The 15,282-nt window shown below is 64.0% G+C and overlaps 3 protein-coding genes across 3 annotated transcripts; 2 read left to right on the plus strand and 1 right to left on the minus strand.

Moving 5' to 3' along the window:
• The first annotated feature begins 2,781 nt into the window (after positions 1-2,781).
• Positions 2,782-3,922, plus strand: LOC121151757 (glycerol-3-phosphate phosphatase). The gene is made up of 2 exons (XM_040973545.1): positions 2,782-3,431; positions 3,553-3,922. Exons 1-2 carry the CDS (start codon positions 2,789-2,791, stop codon positions 3,876-3,878), a joined length of 969 nt encoding a protein of 322 aa, XP_040829479.1. The 5' UTR covers positions 2,782-2,788; the 3' UTR covers positions 3,879-3,922.
• A 2,604-nt stretch (positions 3,923-6,526) lies between these two features.
• LOC121151898 (BRICHOS domain-containing protein 5-like) lies at positions 6,527-7,696 on the plus strand. Its single transcript, XM_040973751.1, has 5 exons — positions 6,527-6,655; positions 6,843-6,998; positions 7,073-7,174; positions 7,352-7,505; positions 7,602-7,696. The coding sequence occupies exons 1-5, from the start codon at positions 6,527-6,529 to the stop codon at positions 7,694-7,696; spliced, it is 636 nt and encodes a 211-aa protein (XP_040829685.1).
• Positions 7,697-7,947: 251 nt separating this feature from the next.
• Positions 7,948-11,025, minus strand: LOC121151756 (target of rapamycin complex subunit LST8-like). Its single transcript, XM_040973543.1, has 9 exons — positions 10,959-11,025; positions 10,351-10,554; positions 10,142-10,190; positions 9,889-10,051; positions 9,404-9,479; positions 9,164-9,316; positions 8,535-8,659; positions 8,265-8,428; positions 7,948-8,175 (listed from the first exon to the last, which is right to left on the minus strand). The coding sequence occupies exons 2-9, from the start codon at positions 10,477-10,479 to the stop codon at positions 8,057-8,059; spliced, it is 978 nt and encodes a 325-aa protein (XP_040829477.1). The 5' UTR covers positions 10,480-10,554; positions 10,959-11,025; the 3' UTR covers positions 7,948-8,056.
• Between the last annotated feature and the right edge of the window lie 4,257 nt (positions 11,026-15,282).

Genomic DNA, 15,282 nt, shown 5'->3' on the forward strand with positions numbered 1-15,282 from the left:
TCCCTGCGTGATCACCCCGGGCCAAGTGCGGGCGGCCTTGGAGGAATACTTCATCCTTTTGCATATGTTTAGACTGCGTTAGATCCCCGCAGAGTTCGCCCTTCTAGTACACTCATTCAGCGCCCCTGCAGCCACGCACCTGCGCTGTGTGGCTTTGCCGGCTCTGCCTTTGGTCCCGCAGGCTGGCCCGGTTCGTCTGTGGGTCGGAGGCACGTCCCACCGTGTGGATGAGTCCCACATCTTGTTGGTTTCCAGACGCTGTGAACCTGGCAGCCCTGACATTGCTGTGCTCGCTCTTTCTTTCTTTTACCATTTTTTTTTTAATTGGAAAGTCAGATCTACAGAGAGGAGGAAAGACGGAAAGATCTTCTGTGCCATGATTTACTCCCCAGATGACCACAACGCCTGGAGCTGAGCCGATCGAAAGCATGAACCAGCGTCCATATGGGACCCCAGCGTGTGCAAGCCGAGGACTTTAGCTGCTAGGCCCTCCTTTTTTTTTTTTTTTTAAGCTCACATTTAATTAGTTGTTTGGAATAAAGCCCTTGATGGGACTAGCTTGCAATACCCATCATTCCCATTTTAAAGATGAAATAAGGGAGGCTGATGGGCCACTTGCCAGGGGACTGTCCTGGAGACCAGCTATGGGGACGCACCCGCTCTCCTCTCCCAGCCAGCTGCTTGCCCACAGATGAGGCGCCAGGGCCAGGAAGGCTGGCTCCACCCTGGGAAGGGAGACAGCGGAACCTGCCAGAAGCTAGGATGTGTCAGTTTAAGATGTACTTGAAAGTCAGAGCTACAGAAAAGGGTCTTTCCACTCATCCACTCCCCAGAGGGCCACAGCGGCCAGGACTGAAGCCAGGAGCTTCTCCAGGTCTCCCGTGTGGGTGCAGGGGCTAGGCACCAGAGCCATCCTGCACTGCTTTCTCAAGCCCTAAGCAGGGAGCCGGATGGGAAGTGGAGCAGCCGGCACAGGTGTCACTGCCCGTGTGGGATGCCGCTGTGGCAGGCAGAGGTCACTGCCTTGGGCAGATAATACGGAACAGCTTATTAAAAGAGATTTATCTGGGTTTATAGTCCTGGCCCAGGGTCAAGGGGTGAAGAACCTAGGCGTTTTCTGTTTTTGTGATTCTGCCTTAATAGCTTGGCTGGGGGCTGTGTGAATTCCAGGCCTGATAGTCTACGTGACACCCAGCAGGACACCTGGCAGGTCACGTAGGCAGACCACTCCCCAGGAAAGAGGTACCTGGTATTTGATAAGATCCACCGCCCTATAGCTCATCAGGTTGTACTTTTTGAAAGTTGCTTGCTTCAAACCCACCAATAGAAGCCTGCTATGTCATGACTGTATAATTAAGAGCCTGAAATGTACAAGAACGCTAGGCTGTTGAACTGGGGGCTCTCTGGCTGTGCTCCCCTTCTCTATATCCCTCCCTGCTGATCCTGCAGCAGCCTGGGCTGTGGCTGTCCCTCCCCCGCCCAGCCCTGCTGGGGGAGGTGGCTGGGAGACCTAGGCGAAGCTGAATAAACCACCTTTATGCCTTAGCACAGACTTCAGACTGGATGATTATCTGGGTACAACGGGCGCATCTGGTGACAGCCTTCCTGAGGTCAGACAGGGCACCCGCAGCTGAGGCAGGGAGTCCGTGCGTGTGTGCTCTGGTCCCTCTAGTCCCGCACAAGCCTCCCTACGGACTTTATGTAACACTAATCAGCTCCCTAAAGCCCGGCCCGTAAACACCATAGTCGGATTAGGGGGTTAAACTCCAACCTGAGTGGCAGGGTAAGCTGGCACTCGTGGCCACAGCATCCCATATGGGGATGCAAGCTCAGCTCCCAGCTGCTGCGCTTCCGACCTGCACCTCCCCACAGGACACCCCTGGAGTGTGGCTTCAGTGGTCCGCGGTCTTGCCCAGAGGCCTTGGGTGGTCTTCTGGGGCCTTCCGGGGTGCACTGGCAGGGAGCTGGATTGGGAACTGGCGCGGGGGACACCAGCGTGCAGTTCTGGGCTGGACCACACCACACGGTACGATCCACCGAGGAAGGACATGGCCCCAGGGTGGAAATCCTACAGCGGTGGTGCCTAGGGACTGTCGTTCCGGGTGGGTTGTGCTCCTGTGGGCGCCCCACTCGGTGCACTCTGTAGGACGCCTCTGCCCGCGCCAGTCCCTGTGACCGACAAAGGTGACCAGAGTGACGGCTGGCGCGCCGCAGGTCGGCTCCTCCGACCCCGTGACTCCTGCTTCTGACGAGCCAAGGCCGGGGCGCGGGCGACGGGAGGGTCGGCTCCGGGGAGCAGCCGGGACGTGCCGACGACGTGTGCCGCGTGGGGGGACACCCGCCGCAGCGCTGCGGACGTGACCCGGGCCCGCCCACCGAGCCGCAGCCAATCCGCGGCCGGCTGACCACGCCTCCAATGGCCGCGCCGTCCCGCGGCCGCCAATCAGCAGTCTCCCGCCGCCCTGAGCAGGCCGGCGGCGCGTCCTCAGCCGGCGCTCGGCTGCCAGTGCCGGTGGGCGTCCCGCCAGCCAATCACCGGTGGAGACCCGAGCCCGCCGCCAATGGCCGCCAGCTTGCCCCCTCCTGGCCGAGGCGATTGGCGGACGGTCCTGTGGGCTCCCGCGGGAGGCCCGGGCGGATTGGCGCAGGCAGGAGCCAATGAGCGGCGCCCGCGAGGCGGCGGGCCAATGAGCGCGCCGGGGGCGGGGCGGGCGCCGCGGCGGGCGGCTGTAAGGAGCGGCCGGTGACGGCGCGGGCGGCTGAGGCCGGTGGCTGCGGACAGGCGAGCATGGCGGAAGCGGCGGAGGCCGGCGATGCCGACGGCCGCTGCGTGCGGCTGAGCGCCGAGCGGGCCCGGGCGCTGCTGGCCGACGTGGACACGCTGCTGTTCGACTGCGACGGCGTCCTGTGGCGCGGCGAGACGGCCGTGCCCGGCGCGCCCGAGGCCCTGCAGGCGCTGCGGGCCCAGGGCAAGCGCCTGGGCTTCATCACCAACAACAGCAGCAAGACCCGCCAGGCCTACGCCGAGAAGCTGCGGCGCCTGGGCTTCGGCGGCCCCGCGGAGCCCGACGCCGGCCCCGAGGTCTTCGGCACGGCCTACTGCACCGCGCTCTACCTGCGCCAGCGCCTGGCGGGCACGCCGGCCCCGAAAGCCTACGTGCTGGGCAGCCCGGCCCTGGCCGCCGAGCTCGAGGCCGTGGGCGTCGCCAGCGTGGGCGTGGGGCCCGAGCCGCTGCGGGGAGACGGCCCCGGCGACTGGCTGTCGGCGCCGCTGGAGCCCGGCGTGGGCGCCGTGGTGGTGGGCTTCGACCCGCACTTCAGCTACATGAAGCTCACCACCGCCCTGCGCTACCTGCAGCAGCCCGGCTGCCTGCTCGTGGGCACCAACATGGACAACCGGCTGCCCCTGGAGAACGGCCTCTTCATCGCCGGTCCGTGCGCGCCGGGGACGGGAGGCCGGGGGCGGGCGGCGACCCCCACCCCGACCCCGGCTCTGACCGCGGGCGCGCTCGTGTCCGTCCCCCCTCCCTCCCTTCCCTGTCCGCCGCACAGGTACCGGCTGCCTCGTCCAAGCCGTGGAGATGGCGGCCCAGCGCCAGGCTGACATCATAGGCAAGCCCAGCCGCTTCATCTTCGACTGCGTGTCCCAGGAGTACGGCATCGACCCCGCGCGCACCGTCATGGTGGGTGACCGCCTGGACACCGACATCCTGCTGGGCGCCACCTGCGGCCTCAAGACCATCCTCACCCTCACGGGCGTGTCCACACTCGGGGACGTGCGGCGCAATCGGGAAAGTGACTGCGTGTCCAAGAAGAAGATGGTCCCGGACTTCTACGTGGACAGCATCGCCGACCTCCTGCCCGCCCTCCGGGGTTAAAGGTCGGGGCTTTTTCACTCACAGAATAAAAGAGTTGAAAACCAGTTCCCCCAATTCCTAGCTGGGGGCTTGGCCCCGCAGGTGAGCGTGTGGCCTGCCACGTGTCCGCAGCAAGCAGCTCCAGGCGCGGTGGGCACCTTGGGCCGGGTCCTGGACTGGCTCATTGAGTTCAGGATTCTGGTGACCCCGGGGCCTGACCAGGGCATTGAGGCCGGCAAGTTTAGAGGGAGGTCGTGTCTCTTACAGAAACCTTCATTCAGGGCCCCGAACTCCTGCAGGAGGGGCTGGGGCTGAGGACCATCCGGCCGGTGGCCCGCGGTGGACCAGAAGGGGGCAGCCGGCGTGGTCACTGTGTCCCTGCAGGGCTGCCCCACCTGCTGTGTGTTCCCTGTCCCTTGGAGCGCTGGCCTTTCCCAGCAGCCACATGGCCCCCAGAAGGGAGGCCGGTCCTCTGCTGAGCATGGGCTCTTTGGGTGGCTTTGTCCTGTGGTGGAAGAAAGTCTGAACCCTGCAGAGGAAGAGCTGTGCTCTGTCCTGTGGGGAAATCCCACTGACGGGCCGCAGGGCTGAAGGCGTGTGCTGGCCAGAGCAGCCTCTGGGAGGGAGGGCACGGGAGCCCCAGGGACAGCAAGTGCAACCTCGTGCAGTCCCTGGTCCCTGGTTGGGGCGCTTAGTCCAGCAGTCCCCAAGGCCGTCTGTGGGTCCTGGTCAGTGGCTGCTGCGGGGATGGGCAGGAGTCCCTGTCCAGCCAAGGTGCTGATGCCCAAGTCGGCTGACCTTTAGCAGGACTGCAGCTACTTCTCGAAGAGAGCCTGGGAAGCCGTTCCCTTGGGTTGACTCCTGCCCAGCCCTGTGCCAGTAGCAACCCTCTGCTTATCCACCACATCTGAGGGAAGCAATAAAGGGAGTGCCAGCCTGCATACCTCCCGGCCTGTACTGTGATGTGGGGCACCGTGCGGGTGGCAGTGCCTGCAAGGTCGGCTCAAGGTACATCGACGCTGAGCAGGCCCAGGGTGCTGACACCCACACCAGGAGCACGTGGCAGCCACTGGTGGGGGGTGGCTGGGAACCCCATATTCCCTCCCCGGCCTGCAGGGGCCTGCACTGTGAGCCTGGATGCACATTAAACCTGCCATCTCTATTGCCTCCGTGTCCTTGTCTTTTCATCCTCCCATCACGGAGGCCAAGGGGGGATGGGCGCTAAAAGTGGAAGGCACGGCAGGGTTCCAGCTCCGGAACTGGAATGCTGGCTGCCGTGAGCCTGGGAAAGCAAGATGAAACCCGAAGCCACCTGAGGCCATGGGGTGAAGCTAGCAGACACGCTGGCCAGCACAGTGAGCAGCAGGGTCAAGCAAGCTGGCAGGAACGGCATCTAACCGTCCAGGCCCCGCGTGGCCTGTGCACACTTATCACCCCACACTGTTAAGAGCCGGGGCAACGCACAGTCCCAAACTGCTCACAGATTTCCACTTTAACAGTTCACTCTCCAGGGTCAGGAGCTTCTCCAGGCTACCTGTGTGGGTGAAGGGTCTAGGCACCGTTTGCTGTTGCCTTTCCCAGGCCATTCGCTGGATTAGATGTTGGGGTCTGCAGTGGATGTGGGGGACGCGAAGGTGTGAAGGGTATTGTTCCATTGCAGGCACTGCATGGCAGGGCCAGAACCTGTGCAGCCACCTGAATGCAGCTCCACCTTCCCTTGCAGGGACGCGGCCCACCCTGCCGGGGAATTCTAACCCATCCAGGCATTGTTTGCTGCTGTGAGGCTGACCTTTTCCTCAGTGACAGCTTGGAGGTTAATGTAAATAATAATGCCTTGCAAAAGGGCCTTCTATTATTCCTACTGTTTTGGCTGTCCGCATTGACCTTATGCTAATCAAGGGATCTGTATTTAGGGTTTCATTCTTTAGATTCTTTTCTTTGTGGTACAAGATTAGATTGTAGAATAAGAATTGTAGCAGGAACTTCTATTGTTTTTAGGTAAAACAAATGCCAGAATTATCCTTAGAAACACCCCCTTGACCAGAGTTTGACTGGTTCGGACAGCTTTCCCACATTGTCCATTATGATCATGGAATCCTAGTGGTCCGTCTTGCCTCTATGCCTCCTCGCATCCTTCCGAACTCAGCTGGAGCTGGACTCCGGCAATTACAAGTGGAGCAGCCGAGACAAGAGCCAGTGTCCTTACAGGACACTGAAATGTCACAGGCATTTCTACCCACTGCACCTCAGGTCAGCCTGGATCCTGGCTCTTGGGGTCCAGAGGGAAGCAGAACACTCTGGCCAGCCGGAGCTGCAGCCTGTCCATCAGCTGGTCCTGCCTTGCTGCAGTGGAGGTGCAGCCAGCCCTCCCACTCGCGCTCCTCTGCCCTGGCCAGGTGCCTGCTGACTGGCACACCCCGGCAGGGCAGCGCAGGCCATCTTGGCTCTGCCCTGGACATGAGATACGGAGTAGGGAGGAAGCAGTGGAATCATGAGGGGAGGGGTACCCTCGCTTGGCGACTCCTCCAAGGGGCTGCAGACAATCGGTGCATTGTCAGCAGGGAGGCAGGCCTGCTGGAGCGTCTCCTGCCACTCCTGGGGCAAGGACTGTGGGGATGCCCAGTACCCACTGCCCCCTAAGCAAGCCTATCTGCTGGTCTCTAACCCCAATGTGCCCTCGGGTGAAGACCAAGCCCCACCTGGGCTGGAGAGCTGCTGGCCTCCTGCTGCTGCTGCTAGCTCTGGCCACAGTCGGCGCTGTGGCTGGGGGGCTGCTGGGCTTTGCTCGGACCCCTGAGGTAAGCCTTCTTGGGAACCGGAACCGGGGCCGGGGTGGCGTGACGGGGAGGTCAGGCCCAGAGTGGCTGTAAGATGGGCTGGCTGGAAGGACCCCCTAGGGTGACTCCAGGCACCCTGCAGCCCAGGGCCAGGGGATGTAGGAGCTGCCTGGGCTCAAGCCAGCTGGTCAACTCCGGCTTCCAACAGACACAGCAGCAAGTTCTCCGGCTGACCCTCCCGAGCCACCGGCTGCCCAGGGCCAACCAAACCACCCTGGTCGATGAGGCCCGAAATTTAGCGACCATAATGGTGACGCCGCCTCATAGCAACCGGAGCTGGGCCGTGCTATTTGACGGGCAGAGCGTGAGTGGGCAGGGAGGGGGCTGTGCTGCCTGCATGGGTGGGGGAGGCCCGGCCTCACCCACCCACCTCTCCAGGGCTGTATCTGTTACCGCCCCTCGGAACACCAGGCCTGCTTCCTCCGCCGAATGGAGGCCCAGGACCAGGAGGCCCTGCAGCTACTGCTCAACAGCTCCAGGGTGAGCAAAGGGCACTGTGTGCACTGAGCCCCCCCATGCCTGGGGTGGGGGTGTGAAGCTCCGGTTTCAGGGAACTGAAAGCTCTTTCTGGGCCGAGGCTGTCAACAAGGGCTGGAGGTAGGGCCGGCCTGGGCAGAGAGAGTGCTCCCACCCAGCCTACCAAAGCCTTCTCCCCAGGCCCAGGAGCCCTGCTGCCCCAGCCCCACTGCCCCCCATGCCCAGGAGCTGCTAGCAGTGCTTGGGAGCCGTGCACTGGACCCTGCTCAGGTCGGGCCTTCCGTGCGGCACCTCTGTGCTAAGACCCCCATCTACTGGGCCCGTCGAGCTGACAGTGAGTTGGGATGCACCATGCGAGGAGTCTGGGGCGGTGGTGGGGTCTCCAGAGCCGGGGGTGCCCCCTCAGGGATTCACAAGCCCTCCCCCCCAGGGCCCCCGAGGCAGCGGCTCATCTACCTCTGCATTGACATCTGCTTCCCAAGCCACATCTGTGTGTCCGTCTGCTTTTATTACCTCCCGGACTGAGCCCCCGACCCAGGGCCCCGGCACCACCCGCTGGAACACGCCGAATAAACCTTCCACTTGGCCATGCTGCTCTTCTCTGTGGCCCCGGGACTTGCAGTGGGGGCACAGCAGAAGCCGCGGGGAGGAGAGGACGGGCTGGGGGTGGGCACCAGCCTCAGAGCCCCTTAGTGGTTCCAGCTCCCATGGGCCCAGCCGTCCTGCACACCAGACTATGCAGCTCCTGAGCCTGGGATGGCTAGGAGGGACCTGGCCTGGCCACAGCCTCCCCTCCGCAGGCCCAGGGAGGTTTGCCGATCTGGCCAAGCGAAGGTGAACCTGGGGGTCTCCCTGCGATCGGGGTGTTGTCCCCAGGGAGGCAGGCTAGCTCAGCACACTGTCATTGAAGGCCAGGCAGACGACTGCTTTCTGGTGACCACCATACTCCCTCTTGATCTCGCCAGTCTCCACACACCAGAGCCGGGCCAGGTTGTCCGAAGAAGCTGCAGGGACAGACGGAGCAGGACGGGGCTCACGGCCCAAGTCCAGACTGGCCACCCTGGGTGGAGGCCCGGCAGTGGGGGCGGCTCACCGGTGACAATGTACTGGGAGTCCCCAGAGAAGGCGCAGCCCCACATCCAGCCACGGGACGACTCCCCAGGGTTGCCGCTCTTAATGCTCAGCTCCGTCATGAGCGAGAAGTTTGACGTCCTCCAGATCTTGCAGGTCTGGTCAGCCGAGCAGGTGGCAAGGAGCCTGGGGGAAGGAGAGAGGAGTGTGGGGAGCAGGGTGCCCAGCAGCCACTGCCACAGGCACCCCGGCCATGCGCCCACGGGCCCCCACGCCAGCAGCTGAGACGCACGTGGAGTCTGGGCTGAAGCGACACTGCAGGGCGTAGCGTGTGTGGGCAGGGATCTTGGTCTTGGGAATGAGCTGGGTGACTTCGTCCCCGATCCCCCCGGTGAGGTTCCAGACGAAGCAGTTTCCCTGCAGACAAAGTCCCAGGACAGGTCACCGAGGCTCTGAGGCTGCAGCGACAAAGGGTTCACCTGCGTCCAGGGCCCGGTTGAGCACCTCCTGCTGTGCCCCCAGGAAGCCTAGTCAAGGATCACGCCTGGCCAGCTGAGAGCAGGAGGCTGTGCCTGCCCACAGGCTCATGTGCAACTTCCTCAAGGATGTCCCCGGCCAATGCATAGAACGGAAGGGGAACTGCACAGGCCGGGGGAGGGCACACAGGATGGCAGGCAGGAATTGGGGGACGTCCAAGAGGGAAGGGGAGGCTGCAGGAGACAGCAGGGCCGGCCCACCCATGGCTTCCTGCAGGCCAGGGTCAAGACACCTCAGGAAGAGGTAATCCAGGCAGGGTGACCAACAGGTCAGCAGCCAGACTAAGAGACCCTGGGCCCTGGTGGCCAAGTAGCTGTCAGGAGTTGGGGGCCGTGGGAACTGTCCCGTGCAAAGGAGGTGAGCGGCTGAGCCCGCAGGACTCACGGTGCTATTGACCGCAGCCATGTAGCTGGCGTCCGGGTCGATGTGGGTGGACGTGATGGAGACCTCCGGCTCCGGGATCAGCTGCTCGTTGTGGTCAGTTTTCAGGTCCCAAATGTGGATCGCGCCGCTCTGGTCGCCTACGATGAGCTCTGCCTGCAGGGCCGGCGTGGGGGAGGTGAGGCAGGGCAGCACCCTGGCTTCCTGAGCCCTGGGGTGCCCTGCTCTGGGGGCGCGGCTCACCTGATTGGGGTGCAGGCAGACACAGTTAATAGGCGCATTAACCTGGAAGATGCGCTGGCACTGCAGGTTCCGGGACCTGGGGGCAGGGTTGGGGTGTACACACAGACCCTGGTGGGTACTGCCCCAGCTCCCCCAAGCCCAGCCCCTGGCCTGGCCGCCTAGGCCTCCTGCTGGTGGTGGCTGGCTGCCTGTGATGCCATCCCGGGCCTGGCTGCTCCGCTCTCCCACCTGGGAACTGCCTGGCCACTGGGGGCCACGTGGGAGACCCAGCTCTGGGCCTAAGGTTTCCGGGGTCCAGCTGTGGCCATGTAGGGAAAGAACCACGGGACGGAAGCTCTCTCCCTCTCTGTGCCTGGCCCTTGCAGACCAAGGCAGTGATGCGATCTGCCAGTTCCGACTTTTCAACCTCCCTCGGTAACCCGCCCAGGCACAGCATGCCCACACGGACGCAGCCACGGCCTGGGGTGCGCCCTCCCGCCCCACACCTGAGGTCCCAGATCCTGGCTGTGCAGTCCTCGCCGCCTGTGTACATCCAGCGGCCGTCCTCGTGGAAGCCCACGGACGCGATGTTCTTGCTCACCCCGTCATAGCTGATGACGGGGTTAGGGTTGTTGGAGTTGAGGTCGTACATACGGATGTGTTGGTAACCTAGGGGCACGAGGCGGGACTGAAGCCTTCCCGCGTCCCCCAGGCCAGAACTGGCAAAAGTCAGGGTCAGAAGTCAAGGGTTGCAGGTACCTGCAGCTGCGATCATGCTGCGGTCAGGCGTGATCTCCAGAGCGTTTACCTGCTGAGCCTGTTAAGGAGGGCGACCGGCCGCGGGCGGGGAGAGGGTCTGGTGCCTCCAGCGCCGGCCAGAGCTGAGCCATGCTCCCACCCTCAGCCTCTCCCATCCCTCACCCCACTCCCTGCCCCGGGGCTGGCTGGGGGGATGGTGCAGGGGATACGGAGTCTTGGTGCTGCACAGTGCGGGTGCAGATCCCGCTGTGGGCCTGCCAGAACCGCACGGTATGGTCATAGCCGGCGGTGGCCAAGATGACAGGGTCGCTGCCCACTGTGCCAGGGTTGGTGTTCATTGGTGCGGCTGCGTGCACGCCGGGGGGCCTGCACAGGGCCCGAGCGCTGGACAAGGGTGTCCGAAGTCACCGCATCTGGGAGGAGACGACGACCAGACGATGGTTTCCACGCACCCCGCGGACGGCGCGCCCACACCGGCGCGCTCTGCAGCTCGGGGCGCCAGGGCGCGTGCGCCGCCGCCCGCTCCTCGCCCACGCCATCCCGCCACGGGCCGGCAGGGGGCAGTCACGCCCAGGGCGTCGCCTGCCGCAGCGGCGGGCTGCGCGTGCGCACGGCGGAGGGCGCGCCGCTCCTGCGCGTGCGCACAGGCCGGCGGCCGGTGTCGGCGGGAGGGCGAGTGCCGCGGTGGGACCCCCGGCCCTGCCGAGCGCGCGCGGCGCCCCCGGGCCCGTCCCGCCGCGCCCCGGTGCCCGCTCCCCGGGCCGCCCTCGGCCGGCCCCCCAGAAGCCGCCCCAGCCCTCGCCGGCGGCCTGCGCACCTCCCGCGGCTCCGCGCTCCTCCGCGCTCCAGGACGGCCAGGCGAGCTGGAGCGAGTCGATAGGAGCGAGGCTGAGCGTAGAGCTATCGATGAGCACTTCAGGCGAGACCACGGAGCGGCGCGGGGGGGAGGACGAGACCAAAACCCCGGCGGGGGCTGCGTGCGAGGAGCGGACCGGGGGCTGGACGGAGGCCGCGGCCTCTGCCCGAGACGCAGCACTTGACGTAAGCCTCGAATGTGCATCCTCATTTAGTATCAACATCCCAAGCGTTGCTTGAGGCTTCTATGCTAAAGCATTACGTGGGAAATTCACCTGGAGCTGGGCAGCCTCTGCTCTCATGGCCGCATCTGAGAACCCTTGCCCAGGGACCCCCCCAGACCCGCTCCTGTCGAGCTCCCGCCGGTCCTCTCCTTTTAAAATGTCCAGTAGGTGAATGTCGAAAGTGTAGGGAGCAAGGACCCCCATCTGCAAAGGCCTTGGGGGTGGGCTGGGCTGGGAGACGGCTCACCCAAACCCTGCTGCCTTCCAGGTGTGCGCGGCAGGCACAGGTGTCGCCGGACACAGGCTCGCGACCACTGTCGTAGGGACAGGCCGTGGGACCCTGCACCGCAGGGAAGACCCAGAAGCCCCTGGCTCCTGGCTTGAGACCGGCCCAGTGTCTGCCGTCGCAGCCCTTTGGGGATGGAAGACCTCTGACTCTCCCTTTCTCTGTATAACTTTATAAGATTTAACTTCTTATTGGAAAGGCAGGTTTATAGAGAGAAGAACAGAATGGTCCATTCTTTGGTTCACTCCTCAAGTGGCTGCAATGGCCAAAATTGAGCCAATCCAAAGCCAGCAGCCAGCAGATTCTCCCAGGTCTCCCACATTAAGTGCAGGGCTCAAGGCTTTTGGCCATTGTGACTGCTTTCCCAAGGCCACAGGCAGGGAGCTGGATGGGAAGTAGAGCAGCCGGGACACAATCCGGCACCCATATGGGATCCTGGACCGTGCGAGGCAAGGATTTAGCCATTGAACCATCGTAGTGCGCCCAGCAATTAGAGAACTTTTTAGGGCCCAGCGCTGTGGCCTGTCAGCTGAAGTTCTCGCCTTGAATGTGCTGGGATCCCATATGGGCGCCAGTTCTAGTCCCAGTAGCTCCACATCCCATCCAGCTTCCCATCCAGGCCAGGCTTGTGGCCTGGGAAAGCAGTTGAGGACCCTGCACCCGTGTGGGAGACCTGGAGGCAGTTCCTGGCTCCTGGCTTCAGATGGTGCTGCACCGGCCATTGCAGTCACTTGGGTAGTGAATCACTATATGGCAGATCATCTTCTCTGTCTCTCCTCCTCTCTGTATATCTGACTTTCCAATAGAAATAAATATTTAAGAAAAATAATAAAACAGGGCCCAGCAAGGTAGCTAGTGGCTGAGGTCCTTGCATGTGCCGGGATCCCATATGGGCGCCGGTTCTAATCCCGGCAGCTCCACTTCCCATCCAGCTCCCTGCTTGTGGCCTGGGAAAGCAGTCGAGGACGGCCTAAAGCCTTCGGACCTTGCACCCGTGTGGGAGCCTCAGAGAGGTTCCTGGCTCCTGGCTTCGGGTCGGCGCAGCTCCAGCTGTTGTGCTGATTTGGGGAGAAAACCAGGAGATGAAGAATCTGTGTGTGTGTTGCTCCTTTTCTCTCACTTTGCAATACAAAAATAAATCTAAGAAAACAGGAGACCTGAGCAGTCCTTATCTGTGAGAAGTGGCTGAGGCCCTGTCACGCACTGGCTCCTTCCTGCCTTTGTCTTCAGGACAAAGTGGTCAGAGTGGTCCCCGTCGACCCGGCCTGCCCCTCCGTGGGATGTTCATGCACGTGTTCCTTTGTTCCGGGCGTTTCTAGGCGTGGAGTTGCCAGCACCACGTGTGGGGGTGAGGAAAGGGGGTCCCCTGGCCCTAAGCCTGTACTGCTGTCTCCCTGCGGCCCAGGAGACGCTGACCCCCACCGTGCCATGAGGAAGCAGTTGGAGGACGCCCTGGCAGGTGTGTGCAGCAGGAGAGGAGCTGGCCCGAGGGAGGGCTCCACCAGATGCTGGGGGCTGTGCCCTGAGGTGTCTCCTGTGGAGAAGCTCAGCTTGGCATGAGGGGGCTGGGGACACCCCTCTTGAGGCTGGGGGTGGAGCAGGGGCGCTGACCAAGTGGACGGGCTCCCTGCACCCCCTTTGGTCAGGAGATGGGGGGCAGCAGTTCAAGGTGGGCCTCTGCTTTACACCAGCTCAGCACGGGACAGAGACGGCATCCCAAGAGTGACAGGACCGTGTGAAGACGCGGGGTACTGCACAGGTGCACTGCCGAGGGGCGGGACGGCCAGGACGGCAGCCGGCCTGGGCTGCAGTGGGGCCCTGCGGCCGTGGTCATTGCTCCTCCAGGCGGAGCCCAGGCAATCCGCTGACTCAGCGGCTCCTCCCTGCTCATCCTGAGGCCGACTCCCTGGCCAACAGCCAGTCCCTCGGAGCTGGGTCCACACAGACACAGCGCATACGCTGAGCAGCTGCCTGCTGCGCTTAGCCCCCAGCCTGGGGCACCCTAGACCAACGTCCACCTATCTTTAAGGCACCTCTATTTCACAGCTATAGTAGCCAACCGGCTGCAATGTTCCACCGGTTCCACCTCCTTGTACACCTCACCTTCAGGGGGACCCAGAGGGGACAGTCGTGGGGTCCCTGCCAGACCGCACTCAGCTCCATCCCTGGGGCCAGGGCCACCACCCCAACAGCCCGGACTTCGCTCAGGCCTGTCTTGGGTGCCTATTGGCTGCTCCCCTGTGGGTGGGGGGCGGCTCAGGAGCCCAGCTGCACGGATTCCGGCCTTGAAGGGCACAGGGAAGGTGTACCAGTCGAGGCAGGAGGCTGGGATGGGATTCCCACAGCGGCTTGTTACTGGGGTATGACCTACAAGTGATGTCCGGCATCCGGCACAGGGGCCTTGTGGGTGTTAGGCCCAGGTCAGGGAGGCCCACTCACCCTGTGGCCACACTCACCCTGTGGCCGGCTTCTACTGTATTTCACTGTGGGCCTGGCTCCCTGCAGTGTGGTCATGGTGGTCCTACATTCCCACCAAGCCACCCCTGCACCCTAGGTGCAGACCCCAGGCTGTGTGGCCCCCGTGGCAGCTCCTGGGAAGAGCTGTTTAGACTGGCCCCGAGAAACACCCCTGCTGGCCTCACTCACGCTCCAAGAGACAAAGCCTGGAGCCAGTGCTGAGGCCAGCGTGTGCTCCAGGCCCAGCCTGGACGCCGCGGGCCACGGGCCTCCGTGCTGTCTTCCCCGGTGAGGGCAGCACGGGGCTTGGCCCGGCAGGTACCTGGGAGTGGGGGTCGCTGTAGAGGGGAGGGCCCAGCCCGCGGTGGGAGATCCAGGCTCCCTCTGGCCTTACAGCGAGGTGGGAGACCAGGGCAGCCACAGGACCCTACCTCCAACCTGCTTGGGGCCAGAGGGAGTTGTGTCCAGTCCTAGACTGGACAGAGGCATCCTCAGCAGATCCCCCAACAGCCTCAACCAGCTGGGGTGCTCATCTGCTAATCCGGAGCCTGAGGCCGGACAGACTGACCCCGCCTTGCTGGACTGGCCCAGCCTAGGGAGGCGAGGAAGGGGAGCAGTTAGGCTCGGTCCCCCCACCCAGGAATGTCCAGCGTAAGGGGCAGGAGTTGCCACCTGGGAGTAGCAGGTTTGAGGAAGGCATCCAGCCGCTGGCTGGGCTGTGCCCCCATTTGCGGGGCTGGGGTAGCGTGGCCCCCCTTGGTAGCAGAGCCAGAGTTCCGGCTGACCTTCCCTACGCAGGGGAGGACGGGGGCCACAGGCAGGAGCTGGGGGGTCGCCCTCCTGGGCGGAGAGGGCTCACAGGCTGCAGGGAAAGAGGGAATAATGGGGTGCAGCGGGAGGGGGTGCGGGTTTCCCCGACACCGAATTCATTATTGGGAGATTCCTCTTCGCAGTCCCTGACACCTCCCACGGGAAGGAACCACGGGCCAGAAATGTGTGAGCCCGGGCGCCCGGGTCCCCGTGCCGGTCCCCTCCCGCCCCGCCGCCTCCGAGCTCGCCCCTCCCCGCTCGGCGGGTCCCGCAGCCTCGCCCGGGCGCAGCGCGGCAGGGTCGGGGCTCGCCGTGCCCAGCCCCCGGCGGCCGCCGCGCTCAGCCCCGGCCCGTGAGGAGGGGGCGTCGGGGAAGGGGCCGCCGGAGGGGCGGAGCCACGGGCGCGCGGGCGCGGGCTGACGGAGGTCGGCGGCCGGCGCGGCGGACCCAGGCGTCCGGGAGGCGGTGCCAGGTGCCGCGCCCCCGCCCCGCGCCCGCCGCCGCCGGCC

This window comes from Ochotona curzoniae, unplaced genomic scaffold (genome assembly GCF_017591425.1).
Source record: "Ochotona curzoniae isolate NIBS_2020 unplaced genomic scaffold, NIBS_Ocur_1.0 contig_2321, whole genome shotgun sequence".
Taxonomy (NCBI): domain Eukaryota; kingdom Metazoa; phylum Chordata; class Mammalia; order Lagomorpha; family Ochotonidae; genus Ochotona; species Ochotona curzoniae.